Raw genomic sequence first — 20,461 nt, 5'->3', positions numbered from 1 at the left:
AACTGTGCTCCTGGTGTGAGGGAGACAGGTTGCTGGTACTAACTGTGCTCCTGGTGTGGGAGAGACAGGTTGCTGGTACTAACTGTGCTCCTGCTGTGGGAGAGACAGGTTGCTGGTACTAACTGTGCTCCTGGTGTGGGAGAGACAGGTTGCTGGTACTAACTGTGCTCCTGGTGTGAGAGAGACAGGTTGCTGGTACTAACTGTGCTCCTGGTGTGGGAGAGACAGGTTGCTGGTACTAACTGTGCTCCTGGTGTGAGGGAGACAGGTTGCTGGTACTAACTGTGCTCCTGCTGTGGGAGAGACAGGTTGCTGGTACTAACTGTGCTCCTGGTGTTTGAGAGACAGCTTGCTGGTACTGACTGTGCTCCTGGTGTTGGAGAGAGAGGTTGCTGGTACTAACTGTGCTCCTGCTGTGTGAGAGACAGGTTGCTGGTACTAACTGTGCTCCTGGTGTGGGAGAGACAGGTTGCTGGTACGAACTGTGCTCCTGGCGTGGGAGAGACAGGTTGCTGGTACTAACTGTGCTCCTGGTGTGGGAGAGACAGGTTGCTGGTGCTAACTGTGCTCCTGGTGTGGGAGAGACAGGTTGCTGGTACTAACTGTGCTCCTGGTGTGGGAGAGACAGGTTGCTGGTACTAACTGTGCTCCTGGTGTGGGAGAGACAGGTTGCTGGTACGAACTGTGCTCCTGGCGTGGGAGAGACAGGTTGCTGGTGCTAACTGTGCTCCTGGTGTTGGAGAGACAGGTTGCTGGTACTAACTGTGCTCCTGGTGTTGGAGAGACAGGTTGCTGGTACTAACTGTGCTCCTGGAGTGGGAGAGACAGGTTGCTGGTGGTAACTGTGCTCCTGGTGTGGGAGAGACAGGTTGCTGGTACTAACTGTGCTCCTGGTGTGAGAGAGACAGGTTGCTGGTACTAACTGTGCTCCTGGTGTGAGAGAGACAGGTTGCTGGTACTGACTGTGCTCCTGGAGTGGGAGAGACAGGTTGCTGGTACTAACTGTGCTCCTGGTGTGAGAGAGACAGGTTGCTGGTACTGACTGTGCTCCTGGAGTGGGAGAGACAGGTTGCTGGTACTAACTGTGCTCCTGGTGTGGGAGAGACAGGTTGCTGGGACTAACTGTGCTCCTGGTGTGGGAGAGACAGGTTGCTGGTACTAACTGTGCTCCTGGTGTGGGAGAGACAGGTTGCTGGTAGTAACTGTGCTCCTGGTGTGAGAGAGACAGGTTGCTGGTACTAACTGTGCTCCTGGTGTGGGAGAGACAGGTTGCTGGTACTAACTGTGCTCCTGGTGTGGGAGAGACAGGTTGCTGGTACTAACTGTGCTCCTGGTGTGGGAGAGACAGGTTGCTGGTAGTAACTGTGCTCCTGGTGTGAGAGAGACAGGTTGCTGGTACTAACTGTGCTCCTGGTGTTGCAGAGACAGGTTGCTGGTACTAACTGTGCTCCTGGTGTGGGAGAGACAGGTTGCTGGTACTAACTGTGCTCCTGGTGTGGGAGAGACAGGTTGCTGGTACTAACTGTGCTCCTGCTGTTGGAGAGACAGGTTGCTGGTACTAACTGTGCTCCTGGTGTGGGAGAGACAGGTTGCTGGTACTAACTGTGCTCCTGGTGTGGGAGAGACAGGTTGCTGGTACTAACTGTGCTCCTGGTGTTGGAGAGACAGGTTGCTGGTACTAACTGTGCTCCTGGTGTGGGAGAGAGAGGTTGCTGGTACTAACTGTGCTCCTGCTGTGGGAGAGACAGGTTGCTGGTACTAACTGTGCTCCTGGTGTGAAGAGAGAGGTTGCTGGTACTAACTGTGCTCCTGGTGTGGGAGAGACAGGTTGCTGGTACTAACTGTGCTCCTGGTGTGAGAGAGACAGGTTGCTGGTACTAACTGTGCTCCTGGTGTGGGAGAGACAGGTTGCTGGTACTAACTGTGCTCCTGGTGTGGGAGAGACAGGTTGCTGGTACTAACTGTGCTCCTGGTGTGGGAGAGACAGGTTGCTGGTACTAACTGTGCTCCTGGTGTTGGAGAGACAGGTTGCTGGTACTAACTGTGCTCCTGGTGTGGGAGAGACAGGTTGCTGGTACTAACTGTGCTCCTGGTGTGGGAGAGACAGGTTGCTGGTACTAACTGTGCTCCTGGTGTGGGAGAGACAGGTTGCTGGTACTAACTGTGCTCCTGGTGTGAGAGAGACAGGTTGCTGGTACTAACTGTGCTCCTGGTGTGGGAGAGACAGGTTGCTGGTACTAACTGTGCTCCTGGTGTGAGAGAGACAGGTTGCTGGTACTAACTGTGCTCCTGCTGTGGGAGAGACAGGTTGCTGGTACTAACTGTGCTCCTGGTGTGAGAGAGACAGGTTGCTGGTACTAACTGTGCTCCTGGTGTGGGAGAGACAGGTTGCTGGTACTAACTGTGCTCCTGCTGTGGGAGAGACAGGTTGCTGGTACTAACTGTGCTCCTGGTGTGGGAGAGACAGGTTGCTGGTACTAACTGTACTCCTGGTGTGAGAGAGACAGGTTGCTGGTACTAACTGTGCTCCTGGTGTTGGAGAGACAGGTTGTTGGTACTAACTGTGCTCCTGGTGTGAGAGAGACAGGTTGCTGGTACTAACTGTGCTCCTGGTGTGAGAGAGACAGGTTGCTGGTACTAACTGTGCTCCTGGTGTGGGAGAGACAGGTTGCTGGTACTAACTGTGCTCCTGGTGTTGGAGAGACAGGTTGCTGGTACTAACTGTGCTCCTGGTGTGGGAGAGACAGGTTGCTGGTACTAACTGTGCTCCTGGTGTTGGAGAGACAGGTTGCTGGTACTAACTGTGCTCCTGGTGTGGGAGAGACAGGTTGCTGGTACTAACTGTGCTCCTGGTGTGGGAGAGAGAGGTTGCTGGTACTAACTGTGCTCCTGGTGTGGGAGAGACAGGTTGCTGGGACTAACTGTGCTCCTGGTGTGGGAGAGACAGGTTGCTGGTACTAACTGTGCTCCTGGTGTGAGAGAGACAGGTTGCTGGTACTAACTGTGCTCCTGGTGTGGGAGAGACAGGTTGCTGGTACTAACTGTGCTCCTGGTGTGGGAGAGACAGGTTGCTGGTACTAACTGTGCTCCTGGTGTGAGAGAGACAGGTTGCTGGTACTAACTGTGCTCCTGGTGTGGGAGAGACAGGTTGCTGGTACTAACTGTGCTCCTGGTGTGAGAGAGACAGGTTGCTGGTACTAACTGTGCTCCTGGTGTGAGAGAGACAGGTTGCTGGGACTAACTGTGCTCCTGGTGTGGGAGAGACAGGTTGCTGGTACTAACTGTGCTCCTGGTGTGAGAGAGACAGGTTGCTGGTACTAACTGTGCTCCTGGTGTGGGAGAGACAGGTTGCTGGTACTAACTGTGCTCCTGGTGTGAGAGAGACAGGTTGCTGGTACTAACTGTACTCCTGGTGTGGGTGAGACAGGTTGCTGGTACTAACTGTGCTCCTGGTGTGGGATAGACAGGTTGCTGGTACTAACTGTGCTCCTGGTGTGAGAGAGACAGGTTGCTGGTACTAACTGTGCTCCTGGTGTGGGTGAGACAGGTTGCTGGTACTAACTGTGCTCCTGGTGTGAGAGAGACAGGTTGCTGGTACTAACTGTGCTCCTGGTGTGGGAGAGACAGGTTGCTGGTACTAACTGTGCTCCTGGTGTGAGAGAGACAGGTTGCTGGTACTAACTGTGCTCCTGGTGTGGGTGAGACAGGTTGCTGGTACTAACTGTGCTCCTGGTGTGGGAGAGACAGGTTGCTGGTACTAACTGTGCTCCTGGTGTGGGAGAGACAGGTTGCTGGTACTAACTGTGCTCCTGGTGTGGGATAGACAGGTTGCTGGTACTAACTGTGCTCCTGGTGTGGGAGAGATAGGTTGCTGGTACTGACTGTGCTCCTGGTGTGGGAGAGACAGGTTGCTGGTACTAACTGTGCTCCTGGTGTGGGAGAGAGAGGTTGCTGGTACTAACTGTGCTCCTGGTGTGTGAGAGTCAGGTTGCTGGTACTAACTGTGCTCCTGGTGTGGGAGAGACAGGTTGCTGGTACTAACTGTGCTCCTGGTGTGGGAGAGACAGGTTGCTGGTACTGACTGTGCTCCTGGTGTGGGAGAGACAGGTTGCTGGTACTAACTGTGCTCCTGGTGTGAGAGAGACAGGTTGCTGGTACTAACTGTGCTCCTGGTGTGGGAGAGACAGGTTGCTGGTACTAACTGTGCTCCTGGTGTGAGAGAGACAGGTTGCTGGTACTAACTGTGCCCCTGGTGTGGGAGAGACAGGTTGCTGGTACTGACTGTGCTCCTGGTGTGGGAGAGACAGGTTGCTGGTACTAACTATGCTCCTGGTGTTGGAGAGACAGGTTGCTGGTACTAACTGTGCTCCTGGTGTGGGAGAGACAGGTTGCTGGTACTAACTGTGCCCCTGGTGTGAGAGAGACAGGTTGCTGGTACTGACTGTGCTCCTGGTGTGAGAGAGACAGGTTGCTGGTACTAACTGTGCTCCTGGTGTGAGAGAGACACGTTGCTGGTACTAACTGTGCTCCTGGTGTTGCACAGACAGGTTGCTGGTACTAACTGTGCTCCTGGTGTGGGAGAGACAGGTTGCTGGTACTAACTGTGCTCCTGGTGTGGGAGAGACAGGTTGCTGGTACTAACTGTGCTCCTGGTGTGGGAGAGACAGGTTGCTGGTACTAACTGTGCTCCTGGTGTGGGAGAGACAGGTTGCTGGTACTAACTGTGCTCCTGGTGTGGGAGAGACAGGTTGCTGGTACTAACTGTGCTCCTGGTGTGGGAGAGAGAGGTTGCTGGTACTAACTGTGCTCCTGGTGTGGGAGAGACAGGTTGCTGGTACTAACTGTGCTCCTGGTGTGAGGGAGACAGGTTGCTGGTACTAACTGTGCTCCTGGTGTGAGGGAGACAGGTTGCTGGTACTAACTGTGCTCCTGCTGTTGGAGAGACAGGTTGCTGGTACTAACTGTGCTCCTGGTGTGGGAGAGACAGGTTGCTGGTACTAACTGTGCTCCTGGTGTGAGAGAGACAGGTTGCTGGTACTAACTGTGCTCCTGGTGTGGGAGAGACAGGTTGCTGGTACTAACTGTGCTCCTGGAGTGGGAGAGACAGGTTGCTGGTACTAACTGTGCTCCTGGTGTGGGAGAGACAGGTTGCTGGTACTAACTGTGCTCCTGGTGTGAGGGAGACAGGTTGCTGGTACTAACTGTGCTCCTGCTGTTGGAGAGACAGGTTGCTGGTACTAACTGTGCTCCTGGTGTGGGAGAGACAGGTTGCTGGTACTAACTGTGCTCCTGGTGTGAGAGAGACAGGTTGCTGGTACTAACTGTGCTCCTGGTGTGGGAGAGACAGGTTGCTGGTACTAACTGTGCTCCTGGTGTGGGAGAGACAGGTTGCTGGTACTAACTGTGCTCCTGGTGTGAGGGAGACAGGTTGCTGGTACTAACTGTGCTCCTGGTGTGGGAGAGACAGGTTGCTGGTACTAACTGTGCTCCTGCTGTGGGAGAGACAGGTTGCTGGTACTAACTGTGCTCCTGGTGTGGGAGAGACAGGTTGCTGGTACTAACTGTGCTCCTGGTGTGAGAGAGACAGGTTGCTGGTACTAACTGTGCTCCTGGTGTGGGAGAGACAGGTTGCTGGTACTAACTGTGCTCCTGGTGTGAGGGAGACAGGTTGCTGGTACTAACTGTGCTCCTGCTGTGGGAGAGACAGGTTGCTGGTACTAACTGTGCTCCTGGTGTTTGAGAGACAGCTTGCTGGTACTGACTGTGCTCCTGGTGTTGGAGAGAGAGGTTGCTGGTACTAACTGTGCTCCTGCTGTGTGAGAGACAGGTTGCTGGTACTAACTGTGCTCCTGGTGTGGGAGAGACAGGTTGCTGGTACGAACTGTGCTCCTGGCGTGGGAGAGACAGGTTGCTGGTACTAACTGTGCTCCTGGTGTGGGAGAGACAGGTTGCTGGTGCTAACTGTGCTCCTGGTGTGGGAGAGACAGGTTGCTGGTACTAACTGTGCTCCTGGTGTGGGAGAGACAGGTTGCTGGTACTAACTGTGCTCCTGGTGTGGGAGAGACAGGTTGCTGGTACGAACTGTGCTCCTGGCGTGGGAGAGACAGGTTGCTGGTGCTAACTGTGCTCCTGGTGTTGGAGAGACAGGTTGCTGGTACTAACTGTGCTCCTGGTGTTGGAGAGACAGGTTGCTGGTACTAACTGTGCTCCTGGAGTGGGAGAGACAGGTTGCTGGTGGTAACTGTGCTCCTGGTGTGGGAGAGACAGGTTGCTGGTACTAACTGTGCTCCTGGTGTGAGAGAGACAGGTTGCTGGTACTAACTGTGCTCCTGGTGTGAGAGAGACAGGTTGCTGGTACTGACTGTGCTCCTGGAGTGGGAGAGACAGGTTGCTGGTACTAACTGTGCTCCTGGTGTGAGAGAGACAGGTTGCTGGTACTGACTGTGCTCCTGGAGTGGGAGAGACAGGTTGCTGGTACTAACTGTGCTCCTGGTGTGGGAGAGACAGGTTGCTGGGACTAACTGTGCTCCTGGTGTGGGAGAGACAGGTTGCTGGTACTAACTGTGCTCCTGGTGTGGGAGAGACAGGTTGCTGGTAGTAACTGTGCTCCTGGTGTGAGAGAGACAGGTTGCTGGTACTAACTGTGCTCCTGGTGTGGGAGAGACAGGTTGCTGGTACTAACTGTGCTCCTGGTGTGGGAGAGACAGGTTGCTGGTACTAACTGTGCTCCTGGTGTGGGAGAGACAGGTTGCTGGTAGTAACTGTGCTCCTGGTGTGAGAGAGACAGGTTGCTGGTACTAACTGTGCTCCTGGTGTTGCAGAGACAGGTTGCTGGTACTAACTGTGCTCCTGGTGTGGGAGAGACAGGTTGCTGGTACTAACTGTGCTCCTGGTGTGGGAGAGACAGGTTGCTGGTACTAACTGTGCTCCTGCTGTTGGAGAGACAGGTTGCTGGTACTAACTGTGCTCCTGGTGTGGGAGAGACAGGTTGCTGGTACTAACTGTGCTCCTGGTGTGGGAGAGACAGGTTGCTGGTACTAACTGTGCTCCTGGTGTTGGAGAGACAGGTTGCTGGTACTAACTGTGCTCCTGGTGTGGGAGAGAGAGGTTGCTGGTACTAACTGTGCTCCTGCTGTGGGAGAGACAGGTTGCTGGTACTAACTGTGCTCCTGGTGTGAAGAGAGAGGTTGCTGGTACTAACTGTGCTCCTGGTGTGGGAGAGACAGGTTGCTGGTACTAACTGTGCTCCTGGTGTGAGAGAGACAGGTTGCTGGTACTAACTGTGCTCCTGGTGTGGGAGAGACAGGTTGCTGGTACTAACTGCGCTCCTGGTGTGGGATAGACAGGTTGCTGGTACTAACTGTGCTCCTGGTGTGGGAGAGACAGGTTGCTGGTACTAACTGTGCTCCTGGTGTGAGAGAGACAGGTTGCTGGTACTGACTGTGCTCCTGGTGTGGGAGAGACAGGTTGCTGGTACTAACTGTGCTCCTGGTGTGGGAGAGACAGGTTGCTGGTACTAACTGTGCTCCTGGTGTGGGAGAGACAGGTTGCTGGTACTAACTGTGCTCCTGGTGTGGGAGAGACAGGTTGTTGGTACTAACTGTGCTCCTGGTGTGAGAGAGACAGGTTGCTGGTACTAACTGTGCTCCTGGTGTGGGAGAGACAGGTTGCTGGTACTAACTGTGCTCCTGGTGTTGGAGAGACAGGTTGCTGGTACTAACTGTGCTCCTGGTGTGGGAGAGACAGGTTGCTGGTACTAACTGTGCTCCTGGTGTGGGAGAGACAGGTTGCTGGTACTAACTGTGCTCCTGGTGTGGGAGAGACAGGTTGCTGGTACTAACTGTGCTCCTGGTGTGGGAGAGACAGGTTGCTGGTACTAACTGTGCTCCTGGTGTTGGAGAGACAGGTTGCTGGTACTAACTGTGCTCCTGGTGTGGGAGAGACAGGTTGCTGGTACTAACTGTGCTCCTGGTGTGGGAGAGACAGGTTGCTGGTACTAACTGTGCTCCTGGTGTGGGAGAGACAGGTTGCTGGTACTAACTGTGCTCCTGGTGTGGGAGAGACAGGTTGCTGGTACTAACTGTGCTCCTGGTGTGGGAGAGACAGGTTGCTGGTACTAACTGTGCTCCTGGTGTGGGAGAGACAGGTTGCTGGTACTAACTGTGCTCCTGGTGTGGGAGAGACAGGTTGCTGGTACTAACTGTGCTCCTGCTGTGGGAGAGACAGGTTGCTGGTACTAACTGTGCTCCTGGTGTGGGAGAGACAGGTTGCTGGTACTAACTGTGCTCCTGCTGTGGGAGAGACAGGTTGCTGGTACTAACTGTGCTCCTGGTGTGAGAGAGACAGGTTGCTGGTACTGACTGTGCTCCTGGTGTGGGAGAGACAGGTTGCTGGTACTAACTGTGCTCCTGGTGTGAGAGAGACAGGTTGCTGGTACTGACTGTGCTCCTGGTGTGGGAGAGACAGGTTGCTGGTACTAACTGTGCTCCTGGTGTGGGAGAGACAGGTTGCTGGTACTAACTGTGCTCCTGGTGTGGGAGAGACAGGTTGTTGGTACTAACTGTGCTCCTGGTGTGAGAGAGACAGGTTGCTGGTACTAACTGTGCTCCTGGTGTGGGAGAGACAGGTTGCTGGTACTAACTGTGCTCCTGGTGTTGGAGAGACAGGTTGCTGGTGCTAACTGTGCTCCTGGTGTTGGAGAGACAGGTTGCTGGTACTAACTGTGCTCCTGGTGTGGGAGAGACAGGTTGCTGGTACTAACTGTGCTCCTGGTGTGGGATAGACAGGTTGCTGGTACTAACTGTGCTCCTGGTGTGGGAGAGACAGGTTGCTGGTACTGACTGTGCTCCTGGTGTGAGAGAGACAGGTTGCTGGTACTAACTGTGCTCCTGGTGTTGGAGAGACAGGTTGCTGGTACTAACTGTGCTCCTGGTGTTGGAGAGACAGGTTGCTGGTACTAACTGTGCTCCTGGTGTGGGAGAGACAGGTTGCTGGTACTAACTGTGCTCCTGGTGTGGGAGAGACAGGTTGCTGGTACTAACTGTGCTCCTGGTGTGGGAGAGACAGGTTGCTGGTACTAACTGTGCTCCTGGTGTGGGAGAGACAGGTTGCTGGTACTAACTGTGCTCCTGGTGTGGGAGAGACAGGTTGCTGGTACTAACTGTGCTCCTGGAGTGGGAGAGAGAGGTTGCTGGTACTGACTGTGCTCCTGGTGTGGGAGAGACAGGTTGCTGGTACTAACTGTGCTCCTGGTGTTGGAGAGACAGGTTGCTGGTACTAACTGTGCTCCTGGTGTTGGAGAGACAGGTTGCTGGTACTAACTGTGCTCCTGGTGTGGGAGAGACAGGTTGCTGGTACTAACTGTGCTCCTGGTGTGGGAGAGACAGGTTGCTGGTACTAACTGTGCTCCTGGTGTGAGAGAGACACGTTGCTGGTACTAACTGTGCTCCTGGTGTGGGAGAGACAGGTTGCTGGTACTAACTGTGCTCCTGGTGTTGGAGAGACAGGTTGCTGGTATTAACTGTGCTCCTGGTGTGGGAGAGAGAGGTTGCTGGTACTAACTGTGCTCCTGCTGTGGGAGAGACAGGTTGCTGGTACTAACTGTGCTCCTGCTGTGGGAGAGACAGGTTGCTGGTACTAACTGTGCTCCTGGTGTGAGAGAGACAGGTTGCTGGTACTAACTGTGCTCCTGGTGTGGGAGAGACAGGTTGCTGGTACTAACTGTGGTCCTGGTGTGAGAGAGACAGGTTGTTGGTACTAACTGTGCTCCTGGTGTGAGAGAGACAGGTTGCTGGTACTAACTGTGCTCCTGGTGAGGAAGAAACAGGTTGCTGGTACTAACTGTGCTCCTGGTGTTGCACAGACGTTGCTGGTACTAACTGTGCTCCTGGTGTGGGAGAGACAGGTTGCTGGTACTAACTGTGCTCCTGGTGTGGGAGAGACAGGTTGCTGGTACTAACTGTGCTCCTGGTGTGGGAGAGACAGGTTGCTGGTACTAACTGTGCTCCTGGTGTGGGAGAGACAGGTTGCTGGTACTAACTGTGCTCCTGGTGTGGGAGAGACAGGTTGCTGGTACTAACTGTGCTCCTGGCGTGGGAGAGAGAGAGGTTGCTGGTACTAACTGTGCTCCTGGTGTTGGAGAGACAGGTTGCTGGTACTAACTGTGCTCCTGGTGTGGGAGAGACAGGTTGCTGGTACTAACTGTGCTCCTGGTGTGGGAGAGACAGGTTGCTGGTACTAACTGTGCTCCTGGTGTGGGAGAGACAGGTTGCTGGTACTAACTGTGCTCCTGGTGTGGGAGAGACAGGTTGCTGGTACTAACTGTGCTCCTGGTGTGGGAGAGACAGGTTGCTGGTACTAACTGTGCTCCTGGTGTGGGAGAGACAGGTTGCTGGTACTAACTGTGCTCCTGGTGTGAGAGAGACAGGTTGCTGGTACTAACTGTGCTCCTGGTGTGAGAGAGACAGGTTGCTGGTACTAACTGTGCTCCTGGTGTGGGAGAGACAGGTTGCTGGTACTAACTGTGCTCCTGGTGTTGGAGAGACAGTTTGCTGGTACTAACTGTGCTCCTGGTGTGGGAGAGACAGGTTGCTGGTACTAACTGTGCTCCTGGTGTGGGAGAGACAGGTTGCTGGTACTAACTGTGCTCCTGGTGTTGGAGAGACAGGTTGCTGGTACTAACTGTGCTCCTGGTGTGGGAGAGACAGGTTGCTGGTACTAACTGTGCTCCTGGTGTTGGAGAGACAGGTTGCTGGTACTAACTGTGCTCCTGGTGTGGGAGAGACAGGTTGCTGGTACTAACTGTGCTCCTGGTGTTGGAGAGACAGGTTGCTGGTACTAACTGTGCTCCTGGTGTGAGAGAGACAGGTTGCTGGTACTAACTGTGCTCCTGGTGTGGGAGAGACAGGTTGCTGGTACTAACTGTGCTCCTGGTGTTGGAGAGAGAGTTTTTTGGCACTAACTGTACTCCTGGTGTTGGAGAGTTAGGTTGCTGGTACAGGGTGCTCACCTGCCCATTTCTACATTTCTGAGTCTTTTCTGAGATAGGCAGCCGGTCGAGATTCAGGATTTCAGGGAAAGACACCGAGCTGTAGATTTTCCTGATGAAACCCCAAGGTGAGGAAGGAGCACGGAATCGTTTCAGGTGCAGGTTGAGAATCTTGGGGCCTGAGACAAGCTTGAAACCCTGAGGAACAGGAGACAAAGGTTGGATTAAGTTCGGTCTGTGGGAAAGAGCCCAATTCCTCCGAGTAGTGGTCACCCAAAGAGACATGCTGTCCACCAGCACTAACCCTCTCCAAACACTACTACATTCCATGGACTTAGTTCAGCCAGTATTCCCCAGGCCTGGGGTTCGGGTGTGGGGTCAGGGTGCGAGGTCTGGCGGGTGGGGTCGGGGTCTGCATTGAGCGCACTCTCTCTGCTGTACCGACAGACTCCACTCAGTAAAACCCAGATATTTCAGCACGAGCCTGAAGAACCAGAGAGCGTGCCGGGGTACCGGCTGAACTCCAGCAGAGCGTGCCGGGGTACCGGCTGAACTCCAGCAGAGCGTGCCGGGGTACCGGCTGAACTCCAGCAGAGCGTGCCGGGGTAGCGGCTGAACTCCAGCAGAGCGTGCCGGGGTAGCGGCTGAACTCCAGCAGAGCGTGCCGGGTTCCCCAGCAGAGTTCCAGCTGATCTGGCCTCCAGCTCTCTACCAGTGAGCAAGGCTCGCAGGTCAATCATCAAAAGGCACCATGAGGGCAGACGTGGAGCCTCTGATTCCTGCAATGAACCGGAGCCTGCCAAATACAATGAGAATGCGAAGGCACGTGCAAGCTCGTGGCAGGGAAGAGGGTGAAGATACGATGCGATGAGCCAGAGAACCTGCCTGGGTTTGACACTTTTTTTCACCTTTGGGACTGATGGAATGAGAGTCTCCTCTGACTGCTGGCTCTGAGGATTCTACGTGCAATGAGATCGGACAGTCTTTATCTAGTTCCCAGGACAAAACAAAACCTACAGCGCAAAACTACCCTACATTGGCATTAATAGATTACGTGTGGTCACAGTATGGTGTAGGCAGCAGAGGCACATTAATAGGACAGTGTAGAGGGAGCTTCACTCTGTATCTGACCCATGCTGTACCTGCCCTGGGAGTGTTTGATGGGACAGTGTAGAGGGAGCTTTACTCTGTATCTAACCCGTGTTGTACCTGCCCTGGGAGTGTTTGATGGGACAATGTAGAGGGAGCTTTACTCTGTATCTAACCCGTGTTGTACCTGCCCTGGGAGTGTTTGATGGGACAGTGTAGAGGGAGCTTTACTCTGTATCTAACCCGTGCTGTACCTGCCCTGGGAGTGTTTGATGGGACAGTGTAGAGGGAGCTTTACTCTGTATCTAACCCGTGTTGTACCTGCCCTGGGAGTGTTTGATGGGACAGTGTAGAGGGAGCTTTACTCTGTATCTAACCCGTGTTGTACCTGCCCTGGGAGTGTTTGATGGGACAGTGTAGAGGGAGCTTTACTCTGTATCTAACCCCGTGTTGTACCTGCCCTGGGAGTGTTTGATGGGACAGTGTAGAGGGAGCTTTACTCTGTATCTAACCCGTGCTGTACCTGCCCTGGGAGTGTTTGATGGGACAATGTAGAGGGAGCTTTACTCTGTATCTAACCCGTGTTGTACCTGCCCTGGGAGTGTTTGATGGGACAGTGTAGAGGGAGCTTTACTCTGTATCTAACCCGTGCTGTACCTGCCCTGGGAGTGTTTGATGGGACAGTGTAGAGGGAGCTTTACTTTGTATCTAACCCGTGTTGTACCTGCCCTGGGAGTGTTTGATGGGACAGTGTAGAGGGAGCTTTACTCTGTATCTAACCCGTGTTGTACCTGCCCTGGGAGTGTTTGATGGGACAGTGTAGAGGGAGCTTTACTCTGTATCTAACCCCGTGTTGTACCTGCCCTGGGAGTGTTTGATGGGACAGTGTAGAGGGAGCTTTACTCTGTATCTAACCCGTGCTGTACCTGCACTGGGAGTGTTTGATGGGACAGTGTAGGGGGAGCTTTACTCTGTGGGGGGGGGGGGGTGGGGTGGTGTGGGGGGGGGGGTGGGGTGGGTGGGGGGGGGTGGGGTGGGGGGGTAGGGTGGGGGGGGGTGGGGGAGGCTGGATTCAGTCTGTGCAGGGCATAACTGACATATTGTGTAATGTTTTGCTTGCTAAAATGCTCGTTGCAACAAATGGGAGTAACAATAGTTGTTGCTGTAAGGGAAGGCAGGTATCGCTGGGACACCCTATGGAATGTAATTCCAAAACCCACAGCCTTGGGCCTCGGAGCCCACTCTTGAAGTGCCGGCCTGTTGCTGTAATGCAGCAACCTGAATTGGTTGTTGAGCGGTGCTTGGTCTCAGGGAACGCCCAATCAGACTGGGTCCAGGCTGTCCTCTGGAGTCCAAGCTCTGCTCAATTGGCCTGAGGTTGGCCTGAGGCAGCCCTGCCGATTTGATTGGTATCTTGAACACACTCATGTTTGCCAATAGTGCCGAAGGATGTGCATTTCCCCTCTGGAAATTCTGGCTGGAATCCTGACCTGAGGATTTCCCAGAGAGTGATGGGGGGGCAATGTTCTGACGTCAGAGGCGGCGGGTTTGGAGTCGGGAAAGACGGGAAAATTCGATTCGAAGAGGTCGCGTTTGGAACCCGCCTCCGCGGGATTTTGCCGGTGCTGGTTTTGGAGGTCGTGAAACGCTCCCGCCTCCAGCTGGCTATTGTGCTAATTAACTTCCTTAAATACCTGTTAAGGGCCTCTCTAAGCCTATTTTGAGAGGCCCTCATGAATTTCCCAGCATTTTAGCGTGATCCATGCATCTCCTGAACCATGCCAGGTAAACCTGGCGGGTTGACTCGTGGGTGGCCTCCTCACTGCTGCAGGTCTAACAAGACATTGTTTATTGCAGCAAGGATTACTTGCAGGTGCCACACCCTGGCTTTAAAAGGTCTCTGAGCACTTTTAGAAGGCCTTCCGAAGTCGGAGGTGCTGCAGCTTGACTCCATCAACTGTGGGACCTCCTTGGAAGACCCTCTCCCCGCTTGCAATGAGTGCTTCCCCAAAGGAGGCATCTACAAGCAGAATGGGAACCATTCGTTTTCTTTCTGCATCGACCTCGGAGGAGGTGGGTCTGGAGGAGGATGTCAGAGCGCCGGTGTATCGACCAGCAGCAGCACGCGAGCACATGGCTGCCCGGGATGAACTTATCCTGGCCAGATTTGCATAGGTTGCCCAAGTTGGCACATATCCTTGGCGACATCATTGACAATGGACATGACTCTCTGGCCTCCTTTCAGGAAGTGTGGCAATGTGGAGCTGCCTAAGGCAAAAGAATAGATGGCATAATGCCAACATTTTGGCTTCAAATCATTTTAATACTTTCCAACAAGGATGGCATTTCATCAATACACAGGAACAGTCTCCCAATCGGCACACAGATCTGGAGCTTATATCCCTTGCCAGCTGTCCCCACACAGCCTTGGTTTCTTTGGCAGGCCTCTTCTTCCGAAATGAGTGGAAGAGCACCTCCATGCTAGCTGTCACCCCCCTCAAACAACATTTGCAGCGCCTCATCTGAGAACCTCGGGGAGGCCCTTGCCTTGGAATTGGACATAGTGGTTTCTCAAAAGATGTTGGAGGTGGTGCAGGGGAAGCAGAAATGCTGTGGAGTGAGCCAAGGGAGCAAGAAGCCATAAAATCAGACTAGAAAAGTGCTGTCAACAGAGGCGAGTTTCAGTCCCATAACACTAATTGAGCAAGGGCATCCCACACCTCTGAAATCAAGTGGCCAATCATAGGTTTCAAAATTTTGCAATTTTCCTATCAGTGGAGGCGAGTTTCAAACCCGCCTCCATCTCGCCTCCAGTGGGAAAATCGCCCCCAGGGAGTTGAGGTGCAATTCCTGATATTTTATCTAATGATTCTGTCAATCACAGTATCCTGTAGCCTTTATCTAGCTTGGGCCTGGGTTTCAGCACCTTCCCAAGTGCTGCCAAACAGGGTTACATCCCAGAAAGGAGGTCGATATCCCAAACTGGCAGACGTGACATTCTGAGCTGTACAGGAGGTTTGAAGAACAGGTTCCACCCTGTGTGTCACCAGGGGTTTGAGCAACCCTCAGAGTTCCAGCCCAGGATACTCTCTCCACTCAATTCTTTTCAGGGTCTTTAGCTGATCAGCTGTGGCCCCTCTCGGTGGCCAGTGTGGAGGAAGATGATCTTCAGGGTACTGGAGGGTCAAGGCCCAGGAAGATCATCGCTGGGGTACTGGAGGGTCAGGGCCCAGGAAGAAGATCGCTGGAGTACTGGAGGGTCAGGACCCAGGAAGAAGATCTTCGGGGTACTGGAGGGTCAGGACCCAGGAAGATGATCTTCGGGGTACTGGAGGGTCAGGACCCAGGAAGAAGATCACTGGGGTACTGAAGGGTCAGGACCCAGAAAGAAGATCTTTGGGGTACTGGAGGGTCAGGACCCAGGAAGAAGATCACTGGGGTACTGGAGGGTCAGGACCCAGGAAGAAGGTCGCTGGAGTACTGGAGGGTCAGGACCCAGGAAGAAGATCGCTGGGGTCCTGGAGTGTCAGGACCAAGGAAGAAGATCACTGGGGTACTGGAGGGTCAGGACCCAGGAAGAAGATCGCTGGAATACTGGAGGGTCAGGACCCAGGAAAAAGATTGCTGGGGTCCTGGAAGGTCAGGACAGAGGGACAAAAACTATTTTCTTCACGGCCTCAATCAAAGTTTTGGCGAATGTCAATTTGTCCTCTATGAAAAGAACTTTTGGGAAGGTGGTGGGATGTCAAGGAGGCAGCACGATTCTCAGATGAGTCCGTAACATTCATGGCCACACAGTTCCACAGTACCCACAGTGTAGGGGAAAGAGTCTGGAGCCTCTGGCCTTTGATGCTTGGGAGATGGTGACTGAAGAACAGGGGGCCCATTTGCACGAGGAGGCTATTGGTCCACTCGAGACCCAGCAGCAACCTCAGGCTTGCTGACAATCTTTCAGAAGCTTATCTGAAGGGTGAGGGGGAGGGGTCTTCGATGAAGGTCTGGTCTTGAGAGAGCTGACAGCCGGTGGACTTTGCGACAGCAGCAGCCTGGGTGGGGGAGGCTTGGAGATGGCGAGGAACACAGGAGGAGTGCGGCAGGAAGATCTTTGGGTGCCTTGGGTCTGATGCTCATTAATGCAGGAGGCATTTTGGGCTTGAACATAAAGGACACTCGGTACTTCAGGGAGTATCTGCTGTGTTCCTGGGGCCGCCTGGGGCTGTATGTAGTAACCTTTGAAGAGCAGGGTTTTTGTGAATAACAATAGAGGCAGAGTTAGCGGCACAGAGGAACGGTAATCTGACGGGAGAGGATTATTGTAGAACTGAGCATTATTTGGCAATTCCGGCTTTGGGCTTGCTTGCACTCAATGCCCAGAAGGGTGCTGCCCAGCCCTGCCCCTTGCCCCAACCCCAGCCCTGCCCCAGCCCTGCCCCTTGCCCCAACCCCAGCCCTGCCCCTTGCCCTACCCCTGCCCCTTGCCCTACCCCTGCCTTGCCCCTTGCCCTACCCCAGCCCTGCCCCTTGCCCTACCCCAGCCCTGCCCCTTGCCCTACCCCAGCCCTGCCCCTTGCCCCAACCCTGCCCCTTGCCCTACCCCAGCCCTGCCCCACCCCAGCCCTGCCCCTTGCCCCAACCCCAGCCCTGCCCCTTGCCCTACCCCAGCCCTGCCCCTTGCCCCAACCCCAGCCCTGCCCCTTGCCCCAACCCCAGCCCTGCCCCTTGCCCAACCCAGCCCTGCCCCTTGCCCAACCCAGCCCTGCCCCTTGCCCTACCCCAGCCCTGCCCCTTGCCCAACCCAGCCCTGCCCCTTGCCCTACCCCAGCCCTGCCCCTTGCCCTGCCCCAGCCCTGCCCCTTGCCCTACCCCAGCCCTGCCCCAGCCCTGCCCCTTGCCCCAACCCCAGCCCTGCCCCTTGCCCTACCCCAGCCCTGCCCCTTGCCCTGCCCCTGCCCCGCCCCAGCCCTGCCCCTTGCCCTACCCCAGCCCTGCCCCTTGCCCTACCCCAGCCCTGCCCCTTGCCCTACCCCAGCCCTGCCCCTTGCCCTACCCCAGCCCTGCCCCTTGCCCTACCCCTGCCCCTTCCCAGCCCCTTGCCCTACCCCAGCCCTGCCCCTTTCCCTACCCCAGCCCTGCCCCTTGCCCAGCCCTGCCCCTTGCCCTACCCCAGCCCTTTGCCCTGCCCCAACCCCAGCCCTGCCCCTTGCCCCAACCCCAGCCCTGCCCCTTGCCCTACCCCAGCCCTGCCCCTTGCCCTACCCCAGCCCTGCCCCTTGCCCCAACCCTGCCCCTTGCCCAGCCCTGCCCCTTGCCCAGCCCTGCCCCTTGCCCTACCCCAGCCCTGCCCCTTGCCCTACCCCAGCCCTGCCCCTTGCCCTACCCCAGCCCTGCCCCTTGCCCCAACCCCTGCCCCTGCCCCTTGCCCAGCCCTGCCCCTTGCCCAGCCCTGCCCCTTGCCCTACCCCAGCCCTGCCCCTTGCCCTACCCCAGCCCTGCCCCTTGCCCTACCCCAGCCCTGCCCCTTGCCCTACCCCAGCCCTGCCCCTTGCCCTACCCCAGCCCTGCCCCTTGCCCTACCCCTGCCCCTTCCCAGCCCCTTGCCCTACCCCAGCCCTGCCCCTTTCCCTACCCCAGCCCTGCCCCTTGCCCAGCCCTGCCCCTTGCCCTACCCCAGCCCTGCCCCTTGCCCTACCCCAGCCCTGCCCCTTGCCCTGCCCCAACCCCAGCCCTGCCCCTTGCCCCAACCCCAGCCCTGCCCCTTGCCCTACCCCAGCCCTGCCCCTTGCCCTACCCCAGCCCTGCCCCTTGCCCTACCCCAGCCCTGCCCCTTGCCCCAACCCCAGCCCTGCCCCTGCCCCTTGCCCAGCCCTGCCCCTTGCCCAGCCCTGCCCCTTGCCCTACCCCAGCCCTGCCCCTTGCCCTACCCCAGCCCTGCCCCTTGCCCTACCCCAGCCCTGCCCCTTGCCCTACCCCAGCCCTGCCCCTTGCCCTACCCCAGCCCTGCCCCTTGCCCTACCCCAGCCCTAGCCCCAACCCCAGCATCATGATGTGAGGTAACCTGAATGATGTCAGGAAAGGATGCCAAGGCACACTGTTAAGTCTGTGGCAGAGGATGTACACAGCCAATCACGTGTCAACATCCAGTCCCGTATCAAACATGTGACTTCTCAGGACCAATAGAATTGGAGACAGAATGGGATACCGCTGACCAATACAACAGTCAGAATCAGGGGAATTTATAATGGAGAACAAAGAAATGGCTGACCAATTAAATACATACGTTGGTTCTGTCTTCACAAATGGGGACACAAATAACCTCCCAGAGATGTCGGGGAACATAGGGTCTAATGAGAGGGAGGAACTGAATGAAATCAGTATTTGTAGGGAAATGGTGTTCGGGAAATTGACAGGTTTGAAGGCCGATAAACCCCCAGGGCCTGATAATCTACATCCCAGGGTACTTAAGGAAGAGGCCCTAGAAATAGTAGATGCATTGCTGGTCATCTTCCAAAATTCTATAGACTCTGGAACAGTTCCCATGGATTGGAGGGTAGCTAATGTAACCCCACTATTCAAAAAAGGTGGTAGAGAGAAAACGGGCCTGACATCGGTAGTGGGGAAGATGCCAGAGTCCATTATAAAAGATGTAATATCAAAGCACTTGGAAAACAGTGACAGGATCAGACAAAGTCAATATGGATTTACAAAAGGTAAATCATGTTTGACTAAGCTACTGGAATTTTTTGAGGTAACTGGTAGAATAGATAATGGAGAACCAGTGGATGTGGTGTATTAGGACTTTCAGAAGGCTTTCGATAAGGTCCCGCATAAGAGATTAGCGTGTAAAGTTAAAGCACATGGGATTGGGGGCAAGGTACTGACTTGGATAGAGAACTAGTTGGCAGACAGGAAGCAAAGAGTTGGAATAAACGGGTCTTTTTCCGAGTGGCAGGCAGTGACTAGTGGGGTACCGCAGGGATCAGTCCTGGGACCCCAGCTATTCACAATATATATAAATGATCTAGACGAGGGAACTAGATGTAATATCTCCAAGTTTGGAGACGGCACAAAGCTGGGTGGGCGTGTGTGCTGTGAGGAGGATGCCGAGAAACTCCAGTATGATTTGGACAGGTTGGGTGATTATACTGCATCTGCCATGCATTTGCCCAATGTGGATAAATGTGAGGTTATCCACTTTGGTGGCAAAAACAGGCAGGCAGATTATTATCTGAACGTCAATAGATTGGGAAAATGGGAAGTGCAACGAGACCTGGGTGTCCTTGTGCACCAGTCGCTGAAGGTAAGCATGCAGGTGCAGCAGGCAGTTAAGAAGGCAAATGGTATGTTGGCCTTCTTGGCGAGAGGATTCGAGTACAGGAACAAGGATGTCTTGCTACAGTTGTACAGGGCCTTGGTGAGACCGCACCTTGAGTATTGTGTGCAGTTTTGGTCGCCTTATCTGAGGAAGGATGTTCTTGCCATGGAGGGAGTGCAGCGAAGATTCACCAGACTGATACCTGGGATGGCAGGAATGATGTATGAGGAGAGATTGGGTCGATTGGGCTTGTATTCGCTGGAGTTTAGAAGAATGAGAGGGGATCTCATTGAAACTTATAAAATTCTAACAGGACTAGACAGACTAGATGCTGAAAGGATGTTCCCGATGGCAGGGGAGTCCAGAACCAGGGGCCACAGTTTAAGGATAAGGGGTAAGCCATTTAGGACTGAGATGAGGAGGAATTTCTTCACCCAGAGAGTGGTGAACCTGTGGAATTCTCTACCACAGAAGGCAATTGAGGCCAATTCATTAAATATATTCAAGACGGAGTTAGATATATTTCTTAAGGCTAAAGGGGTCAAGGGATATGGGGAGAAGGCAGGGACCGGGAACTGAATTTGGATGATCAGCCATGATCTCATTAAATGGCGGAACAGGATCGAGGGGTCGAATGGCCTCCTCCTGCTTCTATGTTTCTATGTAACACAATGTCCACTCTGCTCGCTCTGTGTGCAGCCCATGGACCCTAAACCCCCTTAGTTGAAAGGGGTGGTAGGGGGATAATGTTAGACTTTTCTATCATGCTGTCCCCACCTTCCTGCCGTACCTGTACTGCTGGGCTTTTCTTCTCACACTGGCTGCAGTAACACTCGTTATTCTTAATCAGATCCTGAGGAGTGAAAAACAGCTTCAACGCATCCTCCTGCAAAAGGTCAAAGAGCAGTGGCCATCAAAAACCGTCACGTCACCCTGTATCCCCCCGCGCACCCCCCCCACCCCCGGGATAAACATCAGGCTGAACTCTCCCCCCCCCCACCCCCCGGGATAAACGTCAGTCTGAACTTCCCCCCCGGGATAAACTTCAGTCTGAACTCCCCCCCTCCGCCCCC

The 20,461-nt window shown here is 54.7% G+C and overlaps 1 protein-coding gene across 3 annotated transcripts in view; it reads right to left on the bottom strand.

Moving 5' to 3' along the window:
* The window catches only part of LOC147105946 (ubl carboxyl-terminal hydrolase 18-like), an 84,110-nt gene that overhangs the window by 50,636 nt on the left and 13,013 nt on the right, over nucleotides 1-20,461 (bottom strand). For all 3 annotated transcript variants that reach the window (XM_086008554.1, XM_086008556.1, XM_086008555.1), the window contains exons 4-5: nucleotides 20,179-20,274; nucleotides 11,009-11,185 (exon numbers count right to left, since the gene is read on the bottom strand). In XM_086008554.1, the coding sequence (XP_085864680.1) occupies nucleotides 11,009-11,185; nucleotides 20,179-20,274 (273 nt within the window). The remainder of the gene's footprint in view (nucleotides 1-11,008; nucleotides 11,186-20,178; nucleotides 20,275-20,461) is intronic.

This window comes from Somniosus microcephalus, chromosome 16 (assembly GCF_052327205.1).
Source record: "Somniosus microcephalus isolate GS21.2 chromosome 16, FLI_Smic_1.0, whole genome shotgun sequence".
NCBI classification, from domain to species: domain Eukaryota; kingdom Metazoa; phylum Chordata; class Chondrichthyes; order Squaliformes; family Somniosidae; genus Somniosus; species Somniosus microcephalus.
The sequence above is the reverse complement of the archived record's forward strand: the minus strand, read 5'-3'. Positions and strand labels throughout refer to the sequence as shown.